The sequence below is a fragment of the Chaetomium globosum genome, genomic scaffold (genome assembly GCF_000143365.1).
Source record: "Chaetomium globosum CBS 148.51 scaffold_7 genomic scaffold, whole genome shotgun sequence".
NCBI lineage: Eukaryota > Fungi > Ascomycota > Sordariomycetes > Sordariales > Chaetomiaceae > Chaetomium > Chaetomium globosum.
The window spans coordinates 3,445,091-3,472,948 of NT_165982.1; the positions used below are offsets into that span (position 1 = coordinate 3,445,091).

Below are 27,858 nucleotides of genomic sequence, written 5' to 3' on the forward strand. Positions count from 1 at the left end.
ACGGCTTCCCAACAAATGTAAGGCCGCTTAAGGGTCCGTAAGCCCGAAGACAGAGGAACCCCTCGCTGCTGTGAGCGAATATGTCCCGGCTCGTGGATACCCGCCTTGCACCGCTAAGTATTCTCCACATCAGCCTTCAACCTTCAACCTTTTATGTCTTTCCCAACCTACCTTCTTCTTTTTTTCTTTTTGTAATCGAGAGTGGCGCTTTTCGGAGTTACCTAAGGTAATCATCACGCGCAAACATGGGCTGGCGTTGGGGTGAAGGAGCAAGATACGCACCGAACACAGGTCAGACGGTACATGTCACTACAAGTATTTTTATTGTGGATCTCGGGAGGCTTGCAAGAAATCCCATCAAACGCGCGATTGTACATTGTTAAGGTAAGTATAAAATGCTAGTAATGCACCGCCTCCTACACCGGACGGTCCTTGGTCCTGGGATCCTCCGGAGACTTGATTCTCCTCCATCGCGTGAAGTACCGGCCCTGTTTCATCGGCTCTATGCGCCTCTCCTTGGCCTCTTTACTTGCCATCTCGTTCCACAGCTGTTCCAAAGACTGCGACGAAAGAAAACCGTATCGGCCACTATCAACCGTCGCATGTTCGTTCCTACGTTCAATGAAACAGGCGCTGTCCTTCTGGAGCGCTTCGAACCCAATGTTCTGAGTCCCCCAGTCCACTGTGAGATCCATCCCATCAATGAAATCAGAGATGTCGGCCACCATCTGCTGCAAGAGCAGTGACCGAGAAAACTGGACCAGAGACGCATACGGCACGCCGTTCCTACTCTTCTCCACATGGCTGGCGGTTGAAGGGTCGACGAAACAGTCTGATGATGGTACCAGGATAAACCAGAAATTGTAACCCTTCAGGCGGAAACAAGTGAAGGTATGACGCCGGGACCAAGGTACGGGATGGGGCCCCTGGGCAACTTCGTACTTGTCTCCGCCGGCCGTGGAGAGGAGAACATGGCAGGCTTCTTCAAGTTTGTCGTCGGGAATACAAAGGTCCCATTCCTACCTCCAAGTCAGCAAGTGAACGAAATTAAGCATGCCTCTCAAGTGACGGATGGACTTGCATCTGTTACCCTGGCGGCACCATAGTAGCGCAATGCCTTGACTCCGATCACACATGAGGGAATATTTCCGCTTGCCAGATGATCCACTACTTCCAAGATCTCGTTGACGCCTTGTGGGCTTGTGTCTTTGCCCGAAAAATCTCGAAGGCCGGGCAATGGAGGTTGGTCAACCGGGCTTAACATCTTGGAAGGTTCTCCTGAATGGGAAAAAAAGATTTTAAATGGGATTAAAGGATTGCTGGGTGTGTTGAACAACCGCGTTGGTCATGAGAGTTGGCAGTGAGTTGATTTGCACGACTTGGTGGGTGGGCGAGGAGATGAAATTGGGAGGCCTGTGTGGAGAAAGCCGGCGTGGCAAAGACCGGCTGTTGCGGCGCTGCAACCCCAGGCCTAGGCTAACTATAGGTTCCGGGGCCCTGACTGCGAACAAGAAACTTCGCCGTTTGTGGCGCATTCAAGCGGTCTCATCTATGGGGCATCGACACCGGCCGACCACTCTGGCCAACCCACACACCACCTACATACATGTATGTACATAACAACTTAATACAGAGGATGAACGGTCCTATCAAAGGCATTGACCCACTTACTATACCGCCTTTTACTCTAACACAGGGACTCTGCTGCGGGCCTCTTCCCCGGCAAGTAGAACAACTGTGGGGGGATCATCTGTAGTCGACTATTGTTTTGCCAGATCCTGCAGTTCCCCGAAGAATCACTCGTTCCCAAATCAACTCCTTTCGAAATTTTTGATTGGCCTAATTACGTATCGGGCCAAGTCGTCGATAATCTGATACCGGCTACTCTCCATGGCGCGGAGGCCGAGTCATCTGTTGGAACCAGCGGTATTTCAAGGCATTGAGCAGATCACTGAAGGCTTGGGTCAAAAGGAACGGAGTAGAGGGTGGTGATGGCTGTCAATTGCAGTGCTTGTTGTTCGTTGTTCTTCTTCAACTTGTTGAACTGGTCTAATTTGGATGGATGGATGGATGGATGGATGGATGGAATTTATTTCGCCCGGAGGCACTGGGCCTATAGGGCCTTAGCACGCTGACTACATCCGGATCAAATCGTTTTGCCTTTAACTCGTACAAGCCCCCTACTTCTTCCCTCTTTCTCGCTGCACCATTTACCTCTTGCCTTGGTTGTTGTTAGCAGATCAACTTGGAGGCTACTTTCTCCAAGTGTTCAGCGTCCTATCTTCAGCAGCTAAAGCGGGACCTGCTGGTTAAGGCTCGTGGTTGAGGCTCGTGGTGTTGAGTGTCGGCTTCTTCTACTGTGACTGGTCTAGACTCTCCTCCTCATTCAGCTCCAGCCTTCCTGTTGCCATTGCGTATTTGATCGTCGCCCGGACTGCCTTCATATCTGGTGACCAATGCCTTGTATCTGATGGCGCTTTCCCTCCCAGATAGAATGAGAGGCTTCCTCGTCTTGCCACTGTGCATTGCAGCATGTCTTCCCTCAGAGCTGTCCATCTCACGCATCGGAAAAGAAAGTGTTCCACTGATTCCCTCGCGTGTCCACAGGCACAAAGGTCTGACTCGACCGCCCCAATCCTGCTCAAACTGGTCTAATTTTCTGGCGACCAGTAATTTGGTTGGCCCCCCGGGTCACGTGACCCAGGTCCTAGGCGCAAGCCGCTCTGGGCTTGTTCTGACATCATCTCCCCTGGACCCCCTCACGAAGATGGGCAAGGCCGTACCGCTGTGGCGCCTGTGTACCCTGGTGCGGCCTTGGACTGCGACTCGGTAGGGATGGTTTGACATTTATTAACTCCTCCGCTCCCAATAGCACGGGGTCCCCGGATCCTTTCGTTGCCCACTCGGCGCGCATGATCGACGGTGAATCGGGTCCTTGGGCCTTGTCGTCTATCAGTATACCTCATCGATTCCATATCCATGCCTTGATAGGTGTGGCGTTCACGGCCCTTTGTTGAGACGTTCCTCTTCAACCCCTTGCGCGCCTAAGCTAGCGACCCGCGTTGTGTTTCGAAAGCCCGGAATTAGCAACACTCAGGGTATCTGTCGTAGCAAGCCTCGAGAATAGGGCAGGGCGGCCAACTTGCAGGACTGTCTGTGGCCGTAACGCAGTCCGGGTTCTCAAGTATGAGGCCTGCATCATGAATCACCACGGGAGCTTCAGGCTAGATGGTGATGCTTGCACTGGGCCCCGGTCAATTAGGCCGGCTTCAGCCCAAAATAATGTTAAGCGTGTTTTATAGTTCATCTTATATATACCATAAAGAAGGCATGTCGGCTACCTAGACTTCAGCGCAAAGGCTCACGCATACATACTCATTTACCATTAGATCGCTTCCGAGCTGGCTCTCGGTTTCACTTGTATTCTCACGTTCCTTTCCCTTGTCTCACCCATCTCTCTTCTCCCATTATCCAACACCACGTCCGCACCCCTTTCCCGTCCTCTCGCACGCTCTTTCATCCTCCAAGATGCCTTGCCAGGTTTACAGTGTTGTTGACCTTGATGAATTCGAAGAAGAGGCCGAGTCAGCGGACGCCCAGCATCAGACGGCTGCGCTCAAGATCATCGCATCCATCCTTAACAATGCGGGAGTCACTTACGGCCTTATGGGCGGCATGAACTTTTACTTGCGCGGATCAGGCCGGACGACCCAGGATGTGGATCTCGCCGTTGGCAGGTCCAATTCTCTGTCAGCTGTCTTAGACCTGCTAAACAATGAGAGGTCGTATGTATTTTGCCATCATCCCCCTTACCCAAATCCTCATCCTGATCAATCGACTGGTCGATGCTGACGTCGGGGCAACTGCTCAATTTAACTTAGTGTCATTAGGCCGGGGAGTAGAATGCTCTGGGCTTCTGGGGTTGCTCGTATCTTTGTTCGGGTCCGTAACCAACTCGTGCAGCTAGATCTCAAGTCCCAGGGTGCCGAGGGCCATGGTATGCCGTCGGACCTGGCAGCAGCCACGGAGCTCATTCCACTTGGACGCGACGGAGTTGCCATCAGTTTCCTTGCTGTCGGCCCTCTCGTCAAGGCAAAGTTCTAATCTTATGGACGGGGGTTTGCCGGAGATTACAGTGATCTGCACTTCATCATCAAAGACAGGACGTACGCGCCGCAGGTGAGGCAGATTGCTGACCGGATAGGCTATGAAAAGCGACGTGATTTTGTCAGCGAAGTCGTACAGCGAAACCGAGAGGACAAAGAGATAGTCCGGTGGGCTCTAAAGATTGAGCGGACCCCGAGCCCTGAGCCTCGGCCACCGACCAACGGCGGCAGGGGCGGCGGTGGCCACACGAACCGTGGCAGTCGAGACAGTCGGCATAGTCGGGATAACCGAAGAGACCCCCGGGAGTCGACATCTCGCACTTACGACGAAAGGGAACGCCGATCTGCGACTACGACCACCCCGTCTCAGAGAAATCCACCCTCTAGCCGTGCTGCTGAGACGTTGGTGTCAGGAATGCAACGCATGCGCGTTTCAGTAGACCCATCACGGTCGAGGGCGGAGACGCGCCCAGCAGTCTCGAGGGTCAGCAGACAACCAGCTACTGAAGTTCGGAGAAGCCGGAGGTCCGAACGGGAACCTGAGTATTACTAGGGGGCTGTTTAAAAAATTAGCTACTGGCCGGCTGTGGCTGTCTAGAAAGGTTCTTTAAATACTTGGTTAGGTCATTGGAAAGGAAACTGTTGGTTCTCGCGCTGGACGCGGCCTGATGTTTCAGTTCCCCATAAATTTACATTAGCCTCGACTCGTATTCTCCTTAAAATTTCATTCTATAGCAAATAATGGGTTTAATGTGATTTCCAATAATACTAGGTAGGTAGGTACCTATCCACAAAACCTCGTCTGCGCCAGGCTGCAACCTACCTAGGTATGGTAAGATAAAAGTGACATCCCTCAACGCGTAGACCTATACCACAACAGAGAGCTTCAATGAAGCAGATATAGAAGCAAATTAGTTCCGAACGATGGGGAAACACAATTGATCCGGTTGATCAGCTAAGGTTGGGGGGGTAGAGGGGGGGGTTAAGGTTTAGGCTTTTGTGTTACAATGATACCAGACCAGACTTAGGTAGGCACCCCATACCCCATACGAGGCTCTGGCTGCGGTTGCTTGTTTACCATATCCCCAATCTCATGGACAGTTTCCTCCGCTGTTTCTACGAGCTTCCCTTCACCTTGGGGGCCATGGCGACTTCGAATAGAACCGCGGGCAGGTGATAGGGCCCGTATGCTAGGCTCTTTGTCGTTGGCTCGGTCCTACCGGCCCAGTTAGTCTTGATTGTTCTCTCTCGCAAAGTAGGCAGCCGTCGGCATACTAGTATAACACGTTGAAGAATGGCCCTTCGGACTGTGCCGAGGAAAAGGGCACACCCTAGGACGAAAGGAATCAGCTGGCTCGTCTGAGCCAGCTCGTTGACACCCCGGATGTCGTTGACCTTGATTGTCATCTCAATGACTACAATGGTCCAGGTTGACATTACCAGCCCCACGAGCCCCATTATGCGACGGTGGTTGCGCAAGATGAAAGCGACACCGTTGAGTAAAAGCCTGTAGCACTCGTGAGCACACAGCACAGGCACGCGCGGCGCTAACTGGAAGTAGAACCAAGTAAACTTACGTAGAGAGATATCCATCCATGTCAAGGCATCGTTGCAACCTCTTCCCACTTGGCGCGCGAAGAGATTCTGCGTCCAGCGACAGTTCCGCCATGGCTAGATTGGTCACAATACCTCCACCTAAAATGGCAGCAGCGCATACTTTGCCGCAACTCAACTGGTCCTCTTTACCGCAAAGAATTGCGCAGCAAATAGCCATGGCAATCATTCCTGTAACGGGAACCATCACGTAGATGAAGAGGTACATGAAAGCTGGCATGTAGATGATCCCCAGCAACACGCAAACCAATACCGAATACACCTTTAAAAATCTTCGCACAGGGCCAAACAGCGGGTGTGCCCCAAATAAGAAGATTTTGTATCCACACATGTCTTTCCTGAGCACGTCGGCACCGTGGAAGAAGAACCAGGTCGAAAAGGCGGCGGCGGCCAGAACGAGGCACAGTCTCAGCGCAAAGCCGGCAACCGAGAAGCCTCCGAGAAACCGAAAGTACAGGTGTTTGTAGATCCGTACCGTTCTGCCGTCGAACTTGGTCTCCGACGCTGTGGAGGTGCAGAAGGCCCCGACCCGAAGTCCGGCAACGTCCAAGAACCAAAGAAGTAGCCGGCAAAAATACACAGAACAATGAAGGCCTCGACGCTCGAGATTGCGTGACGTGAGGCACCGAAGGTGACAGCCACGACGTTAGAGAGAATGAACAGCGTGTTGGTGTCGGACAGCTCATCGACAAAAGTATTGGCCCAGAGGTTGGCTGTAAGTGACGTGTACCAAGACAGGTAGACACCGATACGGATACCGATGCCGTACAAGTCTGAGTTGCCATCGAAGCCATGACAAGCGTCGGCGTCTCCTTGTGGTAGGTCCATCACAGCTTGGCAAGGCTGCCAGGTAGGTAGGGCTAACCAGGATGCCATGCTGTCCACACACAACAATGATTAGTTCAAGTTCAGAGTTGTAGAGTTGAGATGGGTGGCTAGGCAGATTTATAACACATTGACAGAAATGAGAGGTAGTACTCAGTCAAACAATTGTTGAGGTCGCTTGGTTGTTGGGTGAAACTCTGTGAGGAAAAATCATGGCCCCCGATTGCGAGCCTGAAGCGGGGTTGTAGCTGGGGGAATGGATTCTGAATTATCTAATCAGTTACCTCTCGTCCCATTTTATATCCCATGGGACCAGAGTACCTACATGTAGTCGTCTTACATCAAGGAGTATAACCTTTCATCCTTGACTACCTAGTTTTGGACTTGCATTTTCGAAAACTCTCTCAGGTTGCTTGATACATTTTTGGATCTTAGGATTCTCGTCGCGACCTAAAGCCTTCTTAACACATACATCTTTGGTTTAAACTTAGCTCCATTACTAAAGGGTAAGTAAAGTGTACGAGCAAATCTCTTCATCAGACTCCATCAATGCACTACTTCTATCGCGTCTTCTGCAAGTGTGCTAGAATCAGTTCCCCGGGTCTCTCCTCGCCGCTGTGGTTGCGCGCGCGTACACGTAGCAGGCCGGGCATCGCCGTTTTGCCCCAACACCTTTAAGCCTTTTCCCCTCCTTCGGCAAGCGCAAGCAGTTTTAGGTTTGACGTCCGTTAACTGAGAAGTCCAATGTGCGCACAAGTCACCGAGGGAGCCCGTCTCCTCTGGCAAGCATGAATGGTTTGATCTAGCCCGTCCGGAACCGGGGCAAAATGTAGATTCACACACCATTGGCGCGGTTATGTTACATGGGCTGGCAGATCTGTCACTGGGCTTTGCCCGGTGAGCCTCCTGGGTAGGAATTAAATGTACATACACACAAAATCGCAGCATGGTCAGACAGTGGCTTACGTGTAGGCAAAAATGCGAGCCTGCCTCGCACTTGTGTTATAGACCTGCATGGAAACTGCATTTGCTTTTGTAGGGTGAGATTCTGGTCGGTAATGTGCGAGACGACCATTCCAACAGGCTCTCCAACCAGCAAAGGTGTGAGCCTGCCTGGTTCCCGTCAAATTAAGAGGAGATGGTTGGTGTTAAGCGAGAGGCCCGATAAGACTTGCCGATGAACAAGCCGGGAAGAGCGCCTGGGATCTCCAGCTGCTCATTGGTTACGTCCTTTCGGCGACACCCTCGGCCGCCATTACCAAGACACTCCAACTTTGCGTGTGTCTCCATGATCACTCGCAATCACTTGACTGCCGTGGAACAAACCATTGCCGTTGAAAGAGCCCGCAACTTCGTGAAGCAGCTGCAGGCAGGGCGGAGCTCAGTTGATCACTCCCTGCAAGTCAAGGCCGACGAGGCCAGGCCCGCTTGAGTCGAATCCGATTCAGTTCTCCGGGGTCGAGGTCCCATGTGGTGGGAGCGGAGACCTTGGCTCGAGCCTGGCCAGCACGACAAGCTTACCTCTCTTGTTGCTTGCGTTCTCTCCCATGGCCCCCAGGGCTCCGAGCCGTCCCTCCTGCTAACCCCTGTCTTGCCCACCCTTGACCTTGCCTCCCCCGCATTCTCAATATTCTCGGCAGAGCTTGGCGTCGGAGTTTTGGCAAATGTCCCAGGTGATTTGGCTGCAATAGCGGGCCCATTCCTATCTGCCGAGTCTGACAATCTGCAGCTTGCTCGCGAACAAGCCAGGATTACGTTCATTGCGTTCATTGCGAGCCAACTGCAGTGCCCGTGTGTCCAGGAATGTCGGGCACCTTGGCCGGCCACAACCTCCCGAGCTTGCTATTCCTGCCTTGATCCTTTCTCACACCTCTTTTCCCGCCTCCCCGGTTGTACTCAACCGATAGCACATTGGATCCGCCTGCAGGTTCCACTCGGTTGAACCAACATCGCAGGGTCAAGGGAGGGAGCGGGGGTCCGGGACGGTGTGATGGGTACCCTGCGATGCCACCCGCTCGAGAACAGTCTTAAACCACGTGCAGCGTCCCTGGTCGCGTAGTGAAAAATGCAGGCCCTCCCCACTCGTCTTTTTTTTTCTCGCGGCGCGTTGTGGTTTCTATCCTCGCTGATCACGGGCGCGGTCTCCAACTCTTTGCTTCGCCGTCACGCCGACTGTCCATTCAGGGGCAACCCCATTACGGATCCCCACCAAAATGGACTCGGAAAAGGAGATTGGTAGGTGACAACCCAAACATCGGGACACTCCTCAATGCCAAGACAAGGTCCCCCTAACTAACACACCGCCGACTGTCTTCCAGCCCAGCAAGCTGAGCAGGTTCGTGTCAAATCGTCCAAAGATGGCGACCTCTCGGACGCCAGCATGCCTGACTCGGAACTCGAGTGGACCGAGGAGGAAGAGAGGGCACTCCGGCGCCGAATCGACTGGCACACGGTGCCGCTGGTGACGGTGTTGTACATGTTGTGCTTCCTCGACCGCATCAACATCGGCAATGCGAGCATCCAGGGCCTGTCCAAGGACCTCGAGCTGGGCGTGGGCGTGCGCTTCAACTGGGCGCTCTCCATCTTCTATATCGTCTACCTGATCGTCGAGGTGCCCAGCAACATCATCCTCAAGCACGTTGGACCTCGCTACTACCTACCCTTCCTCGTTTGCGGCTTCGGACTGGTCTCGTTATGCACCGCGTTTGTCCACGACTTCGCGGGCCTCATGGTCGTCCGAGTATTCTTGGGCGTCTTTGAAGGCGGCGCGTTCCCCGGGCTGGCCTTTTTCCTCAGTTGCTTCTACAAGCGCAACGAGCTGCTCTTCCGCGTGGGCATTTACGTGTCTGCGGCCTCCATTGCCGGAGCGTTTGGCGGCCTGTTGGCCACGGGCCTGTCGAAAATCCCCGAATGGGGGGTGGCGTCGATGCGCATCGCGCGCTGGCGCAACATTTTCTTCTTCGAAGGCATCATTACCATCCTCGTTGGCCTCGCCGCGCCTATCTGGATGCCCACGACGCCAAGTGAGGCGCGTTTCTTGACACCGCGGCAGCGTCGCATTGCGGCCGAACGGCTCATCCGCGAGAACAAGGCGGACCCGGCAGCCAGGGTGACGTGGGCGGATATGAAACAAGCCGTCTTCTGCATCCACAACTACACGTGCGCCTTGGGCTTCTTCCTTATCAATATCACCGTCCAGGGGTTGTCGGTGTTCATGCCCACCATCTTGACCGACCTCGGGTGGACCGACACCAAAGCCCAGCTTTACTCGGTCCCCCCATACGTTGCTGCGTGCTTGGTCGCTATTGCCGTTGCCTATGGCAGTGATAAGACCCACCAGCGCGGGATCTGGCTCGCCGCTTTTTCGTGCCTGGCAGTCATCGGGTTTGCCATCCTCCGCTGGGTCGAGGACCCAAACCTCCGCTACATGGCCATCTACTTTGTGACCGTCGGAGCATTCCCTGGTGGCCCAGGATTTCTCGCATGGAGTTTGAATAATGCCGGGAGCCCAACGGTTCGTGCTGTGAGCTCGGGTTATGTGGTGACACTCGGAACCATCGGTGGAATCGTGGCAACGTAAGTTGGCATTCTCGGCCCCCACTCCCTTGCCCCACCCTAGCGACAAGCTTGCTAAAACACTTGCTACAGATGGACGTACACGAAAGCCGATGGGCCAAAATACCATACCGGGCACACGATCAACCTGTGCGGCCAGATCGCCGCCGTCCTCCTCTCCATCTTCGGCATCCTCTACTGCATGTACGAGAATAAGGCGAGGGCCGCCGGCAAGCGGGATCACCGCCTTGAAGGCTTGACTGAGCACGAGAAAGATAACCTAGGAAGAAAACACCCAAACTTTCGGTATTGGACTTGAGCCGCTGCGAGGAAAAGGGGTCCAAGGGCACGGTGGGTAGCTCAGGGTTAGGGTTAGGTTTCTCGGGGTTGGATTGGATTATCATGACCGTGTACCTTGCCGGATACACCGCCGACCGGTGGGTTGATATCAACTATCATGTTTTATTTCCCATTCAGTTGTGCCACAATGTGTTGTCCAGGGTTGATGGGGAGAGAGGGGACCGGGCATCCAGCCCCTGAACCGTCCAAACAGCGCCATGTTACTTTATCCACATATAAACCCTAACCCGAAAGCCTATCTCTATTTTTCCTCTTACTCCTCCTCACTCTCCCCCTACCTCTTTAACTTGCTTGAGGGGCGGCAAACCAGCCGAGGCGTTCGAATTGAGTTCGGCATTTTTTTTGCCTGGGAGATTATGGAACCTTGGGGCAAGTGGGACGGTGGAACGACCAGGAGACATTGGGCTGCAGATCCGGGGACGTGGACCTTCGCCCCCCAGCCGGCATTTGGTATGTGGCAGCGCTGTCAACAAGTCAAGTCAAGTCAAGTCTGACCGCAGACTTGACTTGACTTGACAAATCTGAGCTAGACTTGACTTGATTGACCCCCGACTTGACTTGACTTGACAGACTTGCCAAGAGATTTCGGATGAGGTTATTCCGAGCCCGAAATAGATACAAGATGTGCCTCTCAAGGCTGTCATGAGGCCACAACCTTCCCTAATAAGTTTCCCCGCGCCCAGTTACGGACACATTGAAGCTCTATGAGGGTACTATCACCAAGAGAGTATCGTTGCGACCCTATCGTAAGTTTTGCGAGGCTGAAAGTCCTCTCACATTCCGTTGCGCAGGGAGGTATTGAGAGTATTTCGAGTGCCATTCTCGTGAGGCGTGGGTATTCGTCTTTCCGGGCCAACCACCATTGGATCGGGTCGACAACGGGGTGTACAGGCCCCCGTAAATACTCCCCAACCTCATCCACAATACCGCCAGCAACTGGGGCATCGTAGAAACTATCCCCAAAGCCAGGGACTTGCTCCGGGGTGCATGGGCGGGTCGCCGGCTCGACTGCTGGGTAGTGCGTATCAAAATATGCCATAAACCGCCGCTGGATCTCCAATATCCTCTTGTCGTTGCCCTCGTAAAATAGCCTCACCCACTTCATCCTGCGGCCCGGGTGTAGAATAAGAGCTGCCCAATAAACAGGTGTCCCATCTAGAATCTCAAGATACTTCTCGAGCTTGTCAATGGCGTATTGGAGGCTAGATTGAAGGCTCGAGAAGGAAGGCACCTCGAGATCATCGTGAAGAGGATTCCCAAGCTCAATACAGGGGTCCTGCTGCCTAGGCTCGGTAACTGGGCTGCGGAGCCCGATCCCGGGGAGGTCGACTTCGTAATCAGTAAACCGAGCTGGCACACGACGAATTCGGCGCGGGCGTTGCTGTGTCACGCTAGGTTCAGGGAACAGGAATCCCGGGAGCTGGCCCGCGGGCCGCTCGTCATTAGGCGGAAATATGGAGCTATCGAAGCCTCCCGAACGTTCGAATTCCACTCTGTATGCTTGGTGTAGATGCTTAAGATCCCGATGGAGGCTGAAGATGTGGCTGACAACGTCACAAAGATTGGGCTTTCTCCCCTCCAACTTCTTGGTGATAAACTTGAATGGGGCCAACAGAGCCTTGATCTCTGTCAGAACTGCCCAATCCTCGGAAGAAAGTACAGCTTCATCGTTGAGATCTCCTAGTCGATTGTACCGGGCGCTGAGCTTGCCTATAGAAGAACACCAAATTAGCATTATTTAATATAACTAATCCCTTTTGAATGGGGGGTAGGCCATACCTTGTGTAAAGTCGTCGAAAGCGTCCCTGCGCTGAGGCGTACGGCGGGCAAAGTGCACAAGGTAGTGTAGCTTACCCACTGGCCCAGTTTCTCGCCACGCGTTGAGAAGCTCTCTCTCTTGTTCCGCAGAAAGTCGCTCATCTGAGCCCTCTGCCAGTTTCCTGATTACTTCCTTGTTTTCGCCGTCCAGGAAAGCTCTAGCAACGAGGTTCAAGATGTGGCCAACGCAGCGCACTCGCTTGAGAGACCGAATGAGGTCAAGCTGCGAAGTGGAAAGATGGGGGTTGAAGTACCGCAAAAGTTCGGTAACGCACGTATCGTTGTTTTCTGCGTTGTCGGCTTGGAAAACCCCTAATTTAGCTCGGAAGCCAAAGCGCTCGACCACCTCAACCACTCCATTGGCGAGGTTTTCGCCATTGTGAGTGCCCTTGATCCGCGGCAGGGCGAGTAAGCGGGTGTTGAATTCCCCCGCAGCATTGAAATAGTGCACAACGACAGCAAAAAACGCGGCAGTTCCGGGGGATGACCACCCGTCGAAGGAGATGTGGATAGGATTGGGTGTAGCTGTGATCTCCGCCTTAAGGGCATCAAAATAGAGGTTGTACTGGGTTTTCAGCCAATTGCGTGTGGTGGCATGACTTCTTGGAAGGAGGTCGTCGGTCTGTGTTGGATTGACAAGAGAAAATAGGTCCCGAAAGTGCTTGTTTTCAACCACGGAAAATGGGATATCCGAATCGGAAACCCACTTGACTAGGAGCTCTTGGAAGCGGTCCTGGATCTTTCGGGGGGGCGGGAGTTTAGTCTTCTTGTTGGCTCGAGCTTGGAAGAGCTCGTCAATCGCCGGCGGCGGTCTCTTGCCCGCAGTGCTTGCTCTCTGAAGCTCGCCATCCTTTGTAATACCGTGCTTTTGTCGAAGGTGTTTAGCTGGCGAAGTTGTTGCCTCCGCGTCAAAGATGTTGTAACACTTGTGGCAAACCCAGAATTTGCCGTCTGTAGAGCTCGAGTCACTTTCCGTGAGCCGTAGGAGCAGTGTGCCGTGGGCGTTCACCCAGGAAGGCCCATCCTTTTGCTTGAAGTGCGCGCGGAGGTGGTAAAACCGTTTTTCGGGACCCTGGATCTTTGGGTATTGCTTCGGATCGAGGGGTAGGTCGATGATGGCTTTGGCATCGCGAATTTGCTCCTTGAGGCTCTTCTTGGTGACTACGGCACGGCCGAGCGCGTGGAACGCGTCGAACGCGTTAGAGTGCGACGGGATCTTAAAGTCATATTCGGCGTAATGGAAATATCAGAGTTGGGAGTTGCGCGGGTGGCGCTATTGGTAACGGCGAGAGCCATTTCGGGAGGCTTGCCGGTAGAAATTGTATGTTTAGAGCACTGTAGCGGCGCGCAACTGCCGTTTGATCGGGGTTGATCAACGCGGATGAGAGGGCGCGTCGCAGGGATTGCGGGCTCGCTTCAGATCCTGGACAGAAAGCTGGAACGACTAAAAATCTGGGCAATTTTACCGTATATAACCCTAACCCTACTAAATGTCAAGTCTCTCAAGTCAAGTCGGTGCATCGACTTGACTTGTCAAGTCTCAAAAAATCCAGACTTGACTTACTTGACTTGACTTGACTTGAAAACTTGACTTGGTAGACTTGACTTGTTGACAGCGCTGGTATGTGGAGGTTGAGCCACTCCGCGAAACGAAACGGAAATGCCGGGGCGGGAGTCTCCAATAAATGCCGGTAGTTGGGAAAGTGTGCGCTGAATGAGTTTTTGGCGGACCACAAAAGAGACAGGGGAAATATACAACGGCAGATCCCAGCATTTCAATCCCTCCGTCTTATACTACGATGCCACCAATAGTGCTTGTGCTATCACATAACCCGAGCTCACAGCACAAACCGTGAGGCTCCCGGCATCGCCTCCCTCAAGGCTTAGGCAGCTTGTATTCACATTCTTCAATATAACAAGATACAATATCCAGGCTCATTGCTTCGAAAACAACCGATGTGTAAAGCAACGAACTACCTAAATTTAAACTAGCATAAATGAATCGATTCCAATTCAATTCCCAATCCATCATACCACCGGTGACCGTTAGATCAACCCATCTTCACCATCACCGCCCTATCATAAGCACCACTACCAGCAGCAGCCTCATCAGTCTGCGTGATATCGCCACCGCCGACCGAGGCATGTCCTCTTCCTTATCCTTATCATTACCCGCATTCTCCTCACAACTATGTATTATGAAGTGATTCCACACTTCGCACGCCTCTATTTCGGTAGGTCTGGTTGGGAGGGGGGCCTAATCAATAACAAATTAGCTCTAAAGTTGCTGTGAAAGAAATCATAAGTCATAAAGTGTCTACACTTTGCCCGTTTGTTGGTCTTGCATCCCTGGCACTTGGCCTGGCGGCCAAGGCCAGAGATTCTCTTCATCTTTGCAAGCTTGGGCTAAGAGGTTGTTAGGTAAGTGAGTCTTGAATCTATCCTGAGTCATATCACTTACACGAGACGGCCGGCCCGGTCTCGCAAACGTAACCGGAAGACCGAGCTTGACGGGCGCTTGCTGTTTCATCCGAGGGGTTGTGGTAGGGACACCACTCTGCACCCCTCAGAGCTTGGAGGGTGTAACAATGGGAACGGAGGGGGAACCACCGGGTTCACCGGCCGCCTCAACATTCCTCCGAATGTCTGTGTAAAACTCTATGATCGATTAGCAGCTGTTTAGCAATACTTCCGTATAAGTTAGCAGCTTACTGGCAGCTACTGTTATGTCCTCTACGCTGTTCGCTCCGATGCGTCTATGCTTAATAGAGACCGGATGGCCGTCCAGCTTGTGCTTGCGAATATGGGCTCGCAGGTTAAACTCGGTAGAGAATTGTGACTGTAAATAGATTAAGATTCATTTCTAAAGTCCTTATAGTTATACAGAGTACTTACATCGACGATACAAAGCCCACCATCATGGGCAGGCCAACGACAGTAAAGCTCGCCAGGGGCAAGCTTCACTTTCACTTGGTTGTCCTAAGTAAAACAGGGTTAGTTCTAAAGTCTTTATCGCCCCAGGTCACAGGTTCTTACCGAGTTGAGCTCGAAGCTCTGGGATGTCCCGCATGACGCCGACCATCATTGCCGTTCTTGTACCAAGTGTAGTCGTCCTACAATTAGTTAGGCCAAACAAGTTTTAAAGAGCTTTGGAATTATACATACGGATTTCTTATACTGAGCCATGGTGTCTGTTTGTGCTGTTGTCAGCGCTGCTCTCAGATCAGTCAGATCAGTCAGACCCTCCTGATCTGAACTGATTGATTCCCTCGGCCCTTGAACTGGATTGAACTGGATTGAACTGAACTGAACTGACATACAAATGCAGCTATTCGTAACCCTGCTGCCCCTTAATCGATCCCCAACCCGGACTGCTGCCCATCATGACTCCTCCGATGACGATATCGCCGTTCCTAAGCCAGTTCTTCAGCATCTGAAGCATCTCGATAGCCTCCCACTTCATTGCATGCCTCTGGGAGCTCAGAGTAAGCTTGGCAATGCTAAAGGACCTCTCGCAGTCAGCTGCCATGGCCGGAATAGCGAGAACGTCAAGGGCCATCTGAGACAGCTTTAGGAACCGAGCCCTATTACCGATCCACCATTCAACCGGATCGACGTTGCCCCCAACCTTCATGTTGTAGTACCGGTCAATCTCGTCCTCGTTACCCTCTTCATCGGAACTGCTTCGCGATGGTGCGCAGTCGAGATCGAGGGTGGGGGAGGAAGACTGCTGCAACGTTGTTGGCATCGTCTGTAGCAGAGGCTGCGTAGCTGCTCTGTGCAGCAGTCGACATTGCGAGGTTGGGTTAACTTTAACTGGACCAGCCTCAGTGGTCGTCACACACACGCACACACACGCGCGTACAAACAGTGGACAGAGCGACGCGCGGAATCCGCAATTTGGCTCGAGACAGGGGGTGTTCTGGTCCGGAAAAGTAATACCCGACTTCTTCATCCACCTCTCCACCATTAACACTCAAAATGAAGGGATTCGGCGCCTTGACCAAGGGCCAAAAGTACCTAAGGTAAAGATAACAATCAGCATTATCAGATTTGTAAGGTGCCTCATCTGATCCGACTGATCTGAAGAAATGGCCGATCTGAATCGACTGGACTGCTCTGGATTGATAGATCTGATCTACAATCTGATCTTTGAGCAGCGCTGGCTGTTGTCGTAGTGTTGTTGTTTGGTGAGTTGGTAACGATGTTTGGTTTGGTGTTTCGCGCTGCTAACAAATTAGTTCAGCAGTGTCACGAATATGCCAACAGGAGGGACCCGGGGGGGCGCGGGACGCCCTGAACCAATCATTAGCAACCAATCAGGAGGCTAAGGAGGAGTCAAGGTGATCAGTGAGCTCAGTTGCCAAGGACAGACTGAGCACACTGAGCACCAGGACAGGACCACCAATAGGGAGCCGGGATGGCTCAACATTGATCAGTGAGCTCAGTTGCCAAGGGCATACTGAGCATACTGAGCACTTAGGAATCAGCTAGTATATAGTCACTCGTCCTGGAGAGCTAGGGGAGTTCTCCAGTTAGCAATCACAACCTACAGTTCGCTACAAGCTCGGAAGCCTACTGTTGAGACAAGTCTTTGTTGTGCACCTTTTGGCTGCACCGAACCTAAGCACCCTTGAGAGATTACCTTCGACCGAAGCCGAACCCTAACAGGACCGGGTCCAGAAGTAGGTTCGTCACAAGCAGTTTAGTTGTAATTATAGAAAGTAATTCAGCACTTACATCTGGATTCCAAGCGTTCGATGGAAGATTTGGAATGGGAATTGGAATTCAGAGGTGTGATGAAACTCGAGTTGGGTATATATAAGGGCAAGGTGTCACGTGACCGGCTGGTTTGGTTAAATCGATTCCGAATCGATTCGTGTAAGAAGGCAAGAGGTAAATGGTGCAGCGAAAAAGAGGGAAGAAGTAGGGGGCTTGTACGAGTTAAAGGCAAAACGATTTGATCCGGATCCGGATGTAGTTAGCGTGCTAAGGCCCTATAGGCCCAGTGCCTCCGGGCGAAATAAATTCCATCCATCCATCCGATTCGTGTAAGACAGACCATAAAAGCATGAAACAATCAGCTTTACAGGGCAGGCAAGGGGGCAAAGATACTGAGGAAAATGGTTCATTCTGTAAAGGGGGGTCTGGGGGGAGGGGGGCTATATGGTGTAGGGACTGGACGAGAAAAGTAGGCACGATTAGGGGAGGGCGAGGGACGAGATGTAAGGACGATTCGATCAATGGCTGGGGGGTGGAGGGAGGACCCGGATGAGAGCGGCGAGCAAGGTTGGTAGTTTACTCTCGTGGTGGCATGGAGAGTGATGTATGCTACCCTGCCGCAGCTGAATGCTCTGCCGTAGTCGCGGTGAGGTCCCGTCGCAGTCCTGATAATGGCCCTGCCATAGTTGTGGTGACATGAGCTCTTGCCGCAGTCGTGGTAATGGTCGCGCGGCGGTTGAACGGCCCTACCTACCTGTAGGGAATACCAGGTATCGCGATAGCGTTAGAAGCACAGGGCAAATCCCTTCTCTCTGGAGGGACGTGCTACATTCGTGGTTCAATTGGATCATGTTCTTCTATCTAGAAATGAGGGGGGGGCAGATTTTGCAGCCGGGGTTGTCGTCCCCGAGGTCCAGGACCACGTGACGACTGCCCCAGCGGTGGATCCCCCCCTGCCCTCCGTCACGTCCCCCTGCGAGGACGTAACTCTGGCGTAGATATTCCGACACTACCTACTTTAGCCCTGGTGAGGGGCAAACACCTACACCTCGCCTCCCAAAATTAGCAAGCCGCCCTGGCGTTACAAATCCCAATACTGACCTACACGACGCTGACTGGGTGTCCTTGGGGGGAAACCAACAATGACTTTTGGAGGAAGCCGGGCTCCTCTTTGTGTCCCCCATGCTTTCTGGACCACTTGTAGCATGCGCTACAACGCCGCTCGTCTCCGGCCCCTCTAAATTCCCCCCCATCCTCCTCCGGCTTCATACAGTTGGGGTTTGGACACCCCGTACCCCTGCTCTCTTTGTGCTCCAGTGCCGCCTTGACCAGCTCTGCCGGCCGCTCCGCACCCTCGTGGTTGCGGCGGTAGACCCAACAAGTTGTTGCACCGCCGTTTTTCTCCCAAGCCCGGTAAAAACGCTCTCTGTGTTGAAGGGTTTCAGGGCAATTGGGTTTCCGGCACCTTTTTCCCGAGAATTCTCCCGTCCCATGGCCGGTTATACACTTGCCCTAGTCGTCCCCCGATTACGGAAGCGGGTGTGTGTAGCAGGCCATGCCCCGTCGGTTTCCCCAAAAAGAGGAAAATTTTTTCCAGGTTTTTCGGGGCCCAGCAAGTTTGGATTTTTCCATCCAATCGGGTTGGGGTCCCCGGGGGGATGGGGCTTGCGGATTCCCCCCCCGTTAAACAAACGCGCCCCCCCCCCCCCCCCCCCTGACTGGGCGCTTGTTGGGCCAGCCGTTTTGATGGAATTTGTGTGATATTGTACCTGCATGAGGTCAAAACCAACGAGCCGGAAAACCAACCAGCCGGGACAGAGGATGCAGCCCGAGAGGCGGTTCTGCATGATAGTTGTCGCCCAAAAAGGCAGCCTCTGCGGTGTTAAATAGCTTGCTGCAGCCCTGTCACACCGAGTTTCCAAAAGGTTCACAACCAGTGCAAATGAGGCACACCTTTCCCCCTTGTCGTTTATGCCTCGTGCGTCGCCAATATTCGGACGGGGCGCAAATAGTCCCTTGCGGCTGAGTATTAAGCGTTCGGGCTTTTTCTGCAGCACCGCGATTGGGCTGCTACAAAACCAAGCAATTTCCGCAATGGCGGGTCCACGCACGGCTGAAGACCAAAATGGTTGAGCCGCATGGAGTTGGGGGTTGGCTGGATCGAAGCAAATGGAGCCCTGCCGCGAGGGGGACCCCATATATAACCCAAGGAGGGACTCCGAGGGAGCCAAGCTTCGACGTTTTCTTCCATCCACCAGACCGTTTCTTTGGCAAGAAAGCCGTCGTCTGCTGCGGCGGATTCGTCACTCTTTTATTTCGTCATTCGTTGTTAGCTTGTTAGTCATTCATTCATTCACTGACCATGTCGTCGTTCATTCGTTACACCGTGGCTCTCCTGCCCGCCGTTGCACTTAGTGCTGCCTTGGCCATTCCTGACGACAACCGAATGGTTCAACAAGACGGCCTTATTCGATATCCCGTGATCCCCAAGCAGGGGGGTCCTATCTTTGGCAAACACTCCAACTTCACCAAGAGACAGTTTGATACCGGCAGTCTTGCTCAGCGCTCCGGAACTCTCTACACCATTGAGGTTACCCTCGGCACCCCCGGCCAAACGGTCCCTGTCCAGTTCGACACCGGCTCCTCCGAGCTTTGGGTGAATCCCGTTTGCTCCAAGTCCACCACTCCCGACTTTTGCAAGGCCCAGCCACGCTTCACCCAGTCTTCCACCTTGGTGGACCTTGGCGTGCAGGGCCATGTCACCTACGGAACCGGCTACACTGATTTTGAGTATGTAGCTGACTACGTCGGCATTGGATGTACGTTTCACCTTTCCGTGTCTTGGTACGATGGCGTTTGGGTGAGGGGGTGTGATCTAACACTAAATGCCTCCAGCGGCCAGGATTACACAGCAGATCTTCGGCGTGGCGTTCGACAGTGCCCACGCCGTCGTCGGCCTCATGGGCGCTGGACCTTCGCTCGAAGGATGGGAGAACGGTTACCCCCTGGTTGTTGACTCCCTTGCCCAGCAGGGGCTCACCAACAGCAGAGCCTTCAGCATGGATCTGAGGGGATTTGACAGCGCACGAGGTAAGTCCACCACTACTATGACATTGCCCCCTATTTCAGCATCGCTAACGATCACTTCAACCAAATAGGATCGGTAATCTTTGGTGGCATCGACACGAAAAAGTACTCCGGTAGCCTCGTCAAGCGTCCAATTATCCCCGCCGCGCAGTCGCCCGATGGCCTCACTCGGTTCTGGGTCTACGCCAACGGCATCTCGGTCAACCAGCCGGACGGCAACGTGATAATCGTTTACAGCACCCCAGCCGGCGGGAAGGGTCAGCCTTTCTTGCTGGACAGCGGATACACACTCAGCGCCCTGCCCGCGCCCATCATGCAAAACCTCGTTGCAGCCTTCCCGTCTGCTCAGTACGTCGCCGACGCCGACATGTACGTGGTCGACTGCCTGGATCCCGGCCAGGGCGGCTCTCTCGACTTTACCTTTGGTGACAAGGTCATCAACGTGCGGTACTACGACTTTATCTGGCACGTTCCGGACTCTGACCTCTGCGTCTTGGGTGCTTTTACCGATGGTAAGTGTGTGGCCAGTGATGATGGGAGATGATGTAAGACCAGACGCTGATGTTCGTGACAACAGACTTCCCGGTGCTGGGGGATACATTCCTCCGCGCTGCGTACGTCGTCTATGACTGGGACAACCGCATGATCCATCTGGGCCAGTCCGAAGACTGCGGCTCGGAGCTCGTTGCCATCGGCAGCGGACCTGATGCGGTCCCGTCCATTGTCGGTAAATGTGGTCAGACAACGCCAACTTCGACATCAACGGCTGAGACTTCCACGACCACCTCGTCTGCGGAGTCGACTTCAAATACCGAGCCCGAGACATCCACCACTGCTGCTCCTGAGACAACCTCGACCACTACCAGCGAGTCCTCGACCGAGCCGATCACCGAGTCAGCCACAGAGACTGCCACGGAGACTGCCACGGAGACTACCACTGAGTCGACTGTTTCAGAGTCGTCAACCGCCTCAGACTCCAGCTCTTCCACCGACACCGAGTCATCCATCACGGCGGCCACATCGACCGGCGGCCTTGAGCCATCCACCACCGAAGCCGCCTCCTCCTCCAACCCGGCCACATCCACGACCCCCGGCTCCACCACCACCACCACCTCCTCCTCCACCATCTCCCGCAGCACCATAACCACCACCACCTCCACCACCTACATCATCACCTCCTGCCCGCCCACGGTGACTAACTGCCCGCTGCACCACGTCACGACCGAAATCATCACAGCCACCACGGCCATCTGCCCCGAGACAACAGGCACCTACACCATCCACCAAACCCAGCCTTGCGCCGGCTCCGGTCCCGGCTCCTCCCCATCATCAGCCTGCCCGCCGCCGCACACCCTGACCGTGACGGTCTCGCCGCTGCCGCCCGCGCAGCGCACCACGGCGCACAACGTGCCGGGCTGCACGCCGGGGGCGGCCGGGCCGAGCGTCTGCGTGCAGTGCGGACCCGGAGGCGGCGGTAGCGGCGGTAATGGCGGCGCCAAGGCCACGACGCTGGTGGCGGCGCTGCCCACGGCGGGGTGTGTTGGCTGTCCGGTGGTCGGCGGCGGGAACGGGACGGTTGTCACTGCTGGCGGGGCGAGGCCGACCGTGACGGGTGGGGTTGTTACTGGGGGTGCGGATGGTGTTGTTGTGGGAGTTTGGGGGGTGGTTGCAGCTGCGGCGGTGGTAGGAGTCCTGGGATTGTGAGGTTGTTGTTGTTGTGTATGTTGTTATTGTCGTTGTTGTTTTTCAGTCGGCAACAGGATGTAATGATGGATGTTTTGTTTCGGTTAGTTAAGGAGGAAGTTTTGATCTTGGATTAACCGCTATGGTTGTAGCTGACAGGAGGGCTTAAAGTTCCTTAAGTTCCGAAGGGGGAGGAGGAACAGTAGAATAACAACAGCCCTACTCTCTTCTCTTGACAATGCTCAACGCATTTTTCGACACGGCTTCCTCTAGCTTTCATGCTCATAAAATGTACACATCATCAGCCCAACTCCTCCGAGTCGAACATCAAGTTTGGCCTGAGGCAACCATCCAGCTCCTTTTTAAACAGGACTCGAGAAAATTAATCTCACCCTCCAAACTATCAAAAACCAATGTGTAGGGTGCATCTCCGGGTTCAGGAAAGATTGTCGGGAAACGTGCCGGAATAACCTCCGCCGGCTTCAATGTTCTCCTCGGCGCTTGTGGTTGCGCGCATAAATACATGTAATACGTACACGTAGCATGCCGGGCATCGCCGTTTTGCCCCAAAGCCTTCAAGTTTTCGCCCCAACCGCACGTTTAAACCGTTCCCCGTCCTTTGGCCAGGGCAAACAATTTCCATTTGCACACCCTTCATCCCGCCAGTTGCTTCCTTTCTTGGATTTGGTTACCAAACCCACCGGCCTTCCTAGCCACCATGCTTCCTCGATCACTTGTAGCGTGCGCTCCAATTGACGCCGCTCACCCCTGGCCCCCTGAACCCTCCGCCATCCTCCCCTAATGGCACCACTCTGACATACACCGAATGAGGTGTACTATACGTGCGTTAAATCTGGTGATATCGTCGTCGTTGCCGTTGTCGTTATCTTGCTGCAGTTGACAGAATGTGACATCCTCGTCTTCTGTCAGCTCGCTCTCGGACTCTGTTGCTTCATCCTCTTCAGCGTCTGAGTCTTCGTCCACCACCGACTCTACGAGTGAGTGAGAGTCTGAGTCAGAATCGAGTTTGAATGGATGTAGCGAAGTTTCATCTTCGCTACTTGGATCGATGATCGTCTTCCGGCGCTTTGTGTTACGCCGAGTGGATGATGATGGTGCCGGCGACATGTCCTGAACGGATGAGGTTCGTTTTGACATGATGAAATCTTGCTAGTTACTTCAGGGTCTGACTAGGGTGTGATGTGATGATGACGTTGTCTAGTTACCTAGCTCGGTAGGAGAACTTGCGAGGGAAAATGATGATGGGACGTGTGTCACCCTTTCTCGTTCCTCATGGGGAAGGCACGATGAGCGTTAGGGCTTAGGGTAGGGCGAGGCCCGCTGTGATGTCGAGTGACAGATGTAGAAGGTGCGGCTGAGTCGAGCGGTTGTCCCGCCACCACATTGAGAACTTCTCTATTCTCTATTCTCTATTCTCTATTCTCTATTCTCTATTCTCTATTCTCTATTCTCTATTCTCTATTCTCTATTCTCTATTCTCTATTCTCTATTCTCTATTCTCTATTCTCTATTCTCTATTCTCTATTCTCTATTCTCTATTCTCTATTCTCTATTCTCTATTCTCTATTCTCTATTCTCTATTCTCTATTCTCTATTCTCTATTCTCTATTCGGTTATAGATACGATGTGACGAACCTACTTCAGGACCCTGTCCTGTTAGGGTTCAGCTTCGGTCGAAGGTAATCTCTCAAGGGTGCTTAGGTTCGGTGCAGCCAAAAGGTGCACAACAAAAGCTTTGTCTCAACAGTAGGCTTCCGTGCTTGTAGCGAACTGTAGTTGTGATTGCTAACTGGAGAACTCGCAGAGTCCTCCAGAACGGGTGACTATATACTAGCTAATTTTTGGGTACCTCCGTACCTGGATCGAGAATATTTCCATGATCCTGCGATCCGTCCTGGATCATTAGATCGCTTCTCGATTCAATGATCCATTCCTGATTGGCCACCCTCGGATCGCGTTTGCAGCTCTCGATCCGGTTCCCATTGCCGAGTCGTCTGCATGCGACCATATCGTGACATACGATCCTTGGACCTACAAATGTATCATTCTCTGGGGGAGTGGTGTAGTTGGAGTGTGTTACACCTGGAAGCCACAAGGCTGTCGGTTCGAATCCGGCCTCCCTCGCCCTCTTTCCAGTCAATCAGGATTGGTCCCCTGCAATTCTGGAAAGAGTCACACTAACCAGGAAGGAACCCCGAGGAATAGCCGTCGTCTCGGAGACATGGGGACTGGGCCCCCTAGCGTCGCACACCGATCGGCAAAAACCTGTGCAGCTCACTGCAGGATAAAAACCATGAGCCGTGGGAGCTGGGGACCCTGGCGGAAAACAAGACCCAGGGCAGAAGCAGAACTGCCAAGCAGAATACTGCCAGGGAGCCCCCCTGGAAGAGAACTGAAGCCAGAGGAGACGGAAAGAGGGAAGGAAACGGAGGAATCGATGGCATCCCTGGAACCAATCACATCCCGACAAAGGGGGCAGATGGGGTTGGAGAAGGCCAGGACATCAGTAGTATGAAGGAATCTGATTTGAAGGACCTTAGTATAGTACGTAGGTTTTCATCCGGCCCTTGGGCACGGTTTCCTATGTAGCCAAAAATCTGTAGAAGTTCCGGCACGCCCGAGGGCACAGCGGTGTATGAAAATATATATATGTATCATTCTCTTCAAGAGAGAATTTAGAAATTCGAGTCTCAAAGGATCGAAAAAAAAAAAAAAAGTTATAACTAACCCGAATATTTATTCAAGTTCACTATTCACCTCAATAAGCCTTTATAGAAAACCGGGCAATTTGTAGAGCAGACGAAGCTTTCGCGCGAAATGGCAAAACGACGCCAAAACCGAGCTGCCAGCCCACAATCCAGCCGCAAAAACGATGCGCAACAACCCGAAACCGAAAACAAGCAGCCCTCTCGAGTCCCGCGGCACGAACTCCATCATATCCTTCGCTCCCAACTTGAATGGCGTCACCGAGAAACAATAGTCCGGTATTCAGTCAGGTTCCAAGGGCCTCCCCGTATTTCCCTCGACAAGATATCTAGTATGGGGATGTGCGAGATTGAGAGCTGCTGCAACAAGTCGATGCCTATCTATATCCTGCTTAACAAGTGGAACGCGATCTCGCATCAGCACCTGGATCTACTATTCGCGGTGCTCCACAACTACCTTTAGAACACATGATATGCATCCGAGACATGTGTCGTCGTTCCTCCGTCCTCCGCTCCCCTGTGCCCGCTTGCATCCTTGGCTCTTACTGAGCTGGCCAAGAACCGAACATTCCAGCTACCATAGAAGAAGTTTGTTAACACGTCATAGGTTTCGACCGTACCGAAGCGAGATTGACTGAGGGCAGTTTATCGCCCAAGTGATAGCCATCCCTCCCCCCCCAGCATCTCTCGCCACTGATTCTCCGACCGAGGTAGCACATTTCGCAGCGACATTGAGCCGTGCTATCTACGCCCATACCGAAGCCACCCAGCGCAAGATCGGCGACCGTTTCCATGGCGCAACGCCCCTCAACGAGATGTTGGAGCTAGCGAAGGAGATCGGTATCTACGACTGGGAGATGGTCCACGAACAGAGATATCTTGTGCTGCAGACACTCTTCCAAGCCGTAGCCGTTGTGCTCTGGGGCGGCGGGCTTACACGGTTTCGGCCCTGTCATCACCAATCTCGGAAATGCGTGTTTTACTCGTCCTTACGGGGGTCGAGGAGGGTTTGAGGGCGCCAATCACGTTGAAGAGCATCGCAGATGAGATTATCGCCCACCACCAGACTGATGACTCCGTCAAAGTCGTGGAAACTAGCCTCGATACGGCGGTCCGTTTCGTCATGAAACTGGAGGAGCGTGAGCTGACTGCTTTCGGACCAAGACCGGACTCTCGGAATCCTACTGGGGCACCCGGCGTACTAACCTCATGAGCGAGGAAGCACTTTCGCTCTTGGCGCAACAGCACGGATGGCAGGGAACCGAAGTGCCAACAGGCCCAAGCTCGAGTTGGGTCGACACTGAGATACATCGGGAATGGACTGGAGAGGGCGCGAGATTTGATTATGTGGGGGCCCGGTCGTGGGAGGAAATATGCCGCAAAAGGGCCAGCGGCGTCGAGCGAGGCGAGAACTCATACACCTAATGTACTCGAGCTTGCTTCTTGAGAGGGACGAGTGCTCTAGTGTTTCGAAGGATTTGGTAATCATATCATCATAGACAAATAATAGAGTTTTAGATCGTTCAAACAGAACTCTGGACATATATCACTCCACCGTTGCGGGGCATTAATTTGAGAACTTACTTCCATCATGACATCGAGGCTTAATCGGGGATATCATATGTGCGGTGGTTGAGAAAAAAGTTTCTGATACACACTCCCTCTCTACACAGTATTAGTTAGGGATGCGAGATTCCCTCAACCCATCAACTCAACACCGTTTCGTATCGCTCCCACCACAGCAGATGTCTGAATCGCCTCGTTTGACCCACTCGATACCCTATGCTCAACCTCAGCAAGCTTCTCCAGCCAGGTAATCATGACCTGCGGCTTCACTTCCAACTTGGTCAACTCATCTGACAATGCTGTGATGATGTCTGCGAGCGCCAGCCCCTGGGCCACCTTGAGTGTGTTGATGGTCGACAGGCATGATGTAACGTCACTCGTGCTCAGCAAGGTGCCGAGAATCTTCTTGATGGCATCTGGCGGCGGCGCGGCGACGCAGTTGTAGATGGTCTGTGTTGTGATGGTTTCGCGGACGATGTCCTTCTCTGGTATCTTGGGAGCATCGCGGGGTTGTAAAGGTGTGCCTGTCACCCACATTAGTATGAGATGGGATCAAATGGGAGTGTGAATCATACTTGACGCGTGGCAAGCCTGTAACACATTCAGCGCCCGACGCATGTCGCCTTTGCTCAACCGCACCAGGGCCTCGGTCGCCTCGGGAATGATCTTGACGGTTTCCTCCTCGATCACCTTATCCACCAGAACCCGGATATCCTGCTCTTTGAGGGGGCTGAAGCGGAACCGTGTACACCGTGACAGCAGGGCGGGACTAAGTTTGTGGGAGTAGTTGGCGATGATGCAAAACCGGGTGTTGGCAGTGTATTTCTCCATAATTCGGCGGAGAGCCATCTGTGCCGTGTTTGTCATTGCGTCGGCTTCGTCGAGGATGATGAGCTTGAACCCCGCGATACCCGTCCGCGACGCTGAGGCGCCCATTGTGAATATTTGCTTGGTTGAGGCAAAAGTCTTGATCTGCTCGCGCACGACATCAATACCGCGGTCATCGGAGGCGTTGAGTTCCAGCACCATCTGCCGCATGTTCTCCGAGCCATAAATGCGGCGGGCGAGGGCGAGAATGGTCGAGGTCTTGCCGGTGCCAGGGGGGCCGTAGAGGAGGAGGTGGGGTAATCGGTTAGAGTCGACGAACTTGTTGATGGTTGCGAGGATGTCTTGGTGGCCCGATACGTCCGCGAGGGACACTGGGCGATATTTCTCAACCCTTTGTCGTCATAAGTTATTACCAGCGCGTGACATCGATTTTGCAGCATACTAACCATGGCAGGCTGTCCTCGGCCTCGACGGGGAGGTTTGCGGCGCTGCGCTTGCCTTTGGATGCACCGTCGGAAGAGAATTTGATGTCTTTAGATGCAGGGACATCAACGTCCATCTCATCGTCAAAGTCGGACATTGTGGCGGTTCTGGCGATCTTTGGGGTTGGTTTTTTTAAACTTGGCGGCTGGTGATGGAGAGCTGTTGTCGAGGAGACGTTGATGCGGCTGCAGGGAAACGCGGTTGACGCGTCTCGATCCGTGAAACCATTAAACTTGACTTGCGCCACATAAAAAGGTCTTGGCAGCGCCGTTTTCGGTTACAACTTACCTACCCGACGCCGCCAAGTTCATCTCCCACATGCCTGCCTTCAAGTTCCAAAAACCCCTGGAATCCAGATTGCCTGTTTGGACCACAAAGTCGGAACGTGGTCTTGGAAAACGAGCCGTCAACTCAACATCCCGCAAATCAGCGTGATGCTGTCGGACGTGGCAACCTGGAAGGATGCGTCCGCGGTGCGGCGTGGG

The 27,858-nt window shown here is 53.3% G+C and overlaps 9 protein-coding genes across 9 annotated transcripts; 3 read left to right on the plus strand and 6 right to left on the minus strand.

Annotated features, from left to right (window-relative positions):
• Positions 1-416: 416 nt before the first annotated feature.
• Positions 417-1,264, minus strand: CHGG_10663 (uncharacterized protein; the record flags this gene model as incomplete). The annotated part of the gene is made up of 2 exons (XM_001228589.1): positions 417-1,019; positions 1,091-1,264. 2 exons carry the CDS (start codon positions 1,262-1,264, stop codon positions 417-419), a joined length of 777 nt encoding a protein of 258 aa, XP_001228590.1.
• A 1,118-nt stretch (positions 1,265-2,382) lies between these two features.
• Positions 2,383-2,914, minus strand: CHGG_10664 (uncharacterized protein; the record flags this gene model as incomplete). The annotated part of the gene is made up of 2 exons (XM_001228590.1): positions 2,383-2,659; positions 2,784-2,914. 2 exons carry the CDS (start codon positions 2,912-2,914, stop codon positions 2,383-2,385), a joined length of 408 nt encoding a protein of 135 aa, XP_001228591.1.
• A 614-nt stretch (positions 2,915-3,528) lies between these two features.
• Positions 3,529-4,659, plus strand: CHGG_10665 (uncharacterized protein; the record flags this gene model as incomplete). Its single annotated transcript, XM_001228591.1, has 3 exons — positions 3,529-3,785; positions 3,891-3,997; positions 4,160-4,659. 3 exons carry the CDS (start codon positions 3,529-3,531, stop codon positions 4,657-4,659), a joined length of 864 nt encoding a protein of 287 aa, XP_001228592.1.
• Positions 4,660-5,222: 563 nt separating this feature from the next.
• CHGG_10666 (uncharacterized protein) lies at positions 5,223-6,596 on the minus strand (the record flags this gene model as incomplete). Its single annotated transcript, XM_001228592.1, has 3 exons — positions 5,223-5,613; positions 5,684-6,224; positions 6,338-6,596. The coding sequence occupies 3 exons, from the start codon at positions 6,594-6,596 to the stop codon at positions 5,223-5,225; spliced, it is 1,191 nt and encodes a 396-aa protein (XP_001228593.1).
• A 2,162-nt stretch (positions 6,597-8,758) lies between these two features.
• CHGG_10667 (uncharacterized protein) lies at positions 8,759-10,419 on the plus strand (the record flags this gene model as incomplete). The annotated part of the gene is made up of 3 exons (XM_001228593.1): positions 8,759-8,780; positions 8,864-10,121; positions 10,194-10,419. 3 exons carry the CDS (start codon positions 8,759-8,761, stop codon positions 10,417-10,419), a joined length of 1,506 nt encoding a protein of 501 aa, XP_001228594.1.
• A 681-nt stretch (positions 10,420-11,100) lies between these two features.
• Positions 11,101-13,574, minus strand: CHGG_10668 (uncharacterized protein; the record flags this gene model as incomplete). Its single annotated transcript, XM_001228594.1, has 3 exons — positions 11,101-12,170; positions 12,315-13,439; positions 13,490-13,574. 3 exons carry the CDS (start codon positions 13,572-13,574, stop codon positions 11,101-11,103), a joined length of 2,280 nt encoding a protein of 759 aa, XP_001228595.1.
• Positions 13,575-14,844: 1,270 nt separating this feature from the next.
• CHGG_10669 (uncharacterized protein) lies at positions 14,845-16,026 on the minus strand (the record flags this gene model as incomplete). Its single annotated transcript, XM_001228595.1, has 5 exons — positions 14,845-14,936; positions 14,991-15,117; positions 15,174-15,257; positions 15,444-15,469; positions 15,618-16,026. 5 exons carry the CDS (start codon positions 16,024-16,026, stop codon positions 14,845-14,847), a joined length of 738 nt encoding a protein of 245 aa, XP_001228596.1.
• A 3,336-nt stretch (positions 16,027-19,362) lies between these two features.
• CHGG_10670 (uncharacterized protein) lies at positions 19,363-21,791 on the plus strand (the record flags this gene model as incomplete). Its single annotated transcript, XM_001228596.1, has 4 exons — positions 19,363-19,819; positions 19,896-20,090; positions 20,159-20,599; positions 20,665-21,791. 4 exons carry the CDS (start codon positions 19,363-19,365, stop codon positions 21,789-21,791), a joined length of 2,220 nt encoding a protein of 739 aa, XP_001228597.1.
• Positions 21,792-26,194: 4,403 nt separating this feature from the next.
• On the minus strand, positions 26,195-27,470 carry CHGG_10671 (uncharacterized protein; the record flags this gene model as incomplete). The annotated part of the gene is made up of 3 exons (XM_001228597.1): positions 26,195-26,586; positions 26,638-27,281; positions 27,337-27,470. The coding sequence occupies 3 exons, from the start codon at positions 27,468-27,470 to the stop codon at positions 26,195-26,197; spliced, it is 1,170 nt and encodes a 389-aa protein (XP_001228598.1).
• Positions 27,471-27,858: the final 388 nt, after the last annotated feature.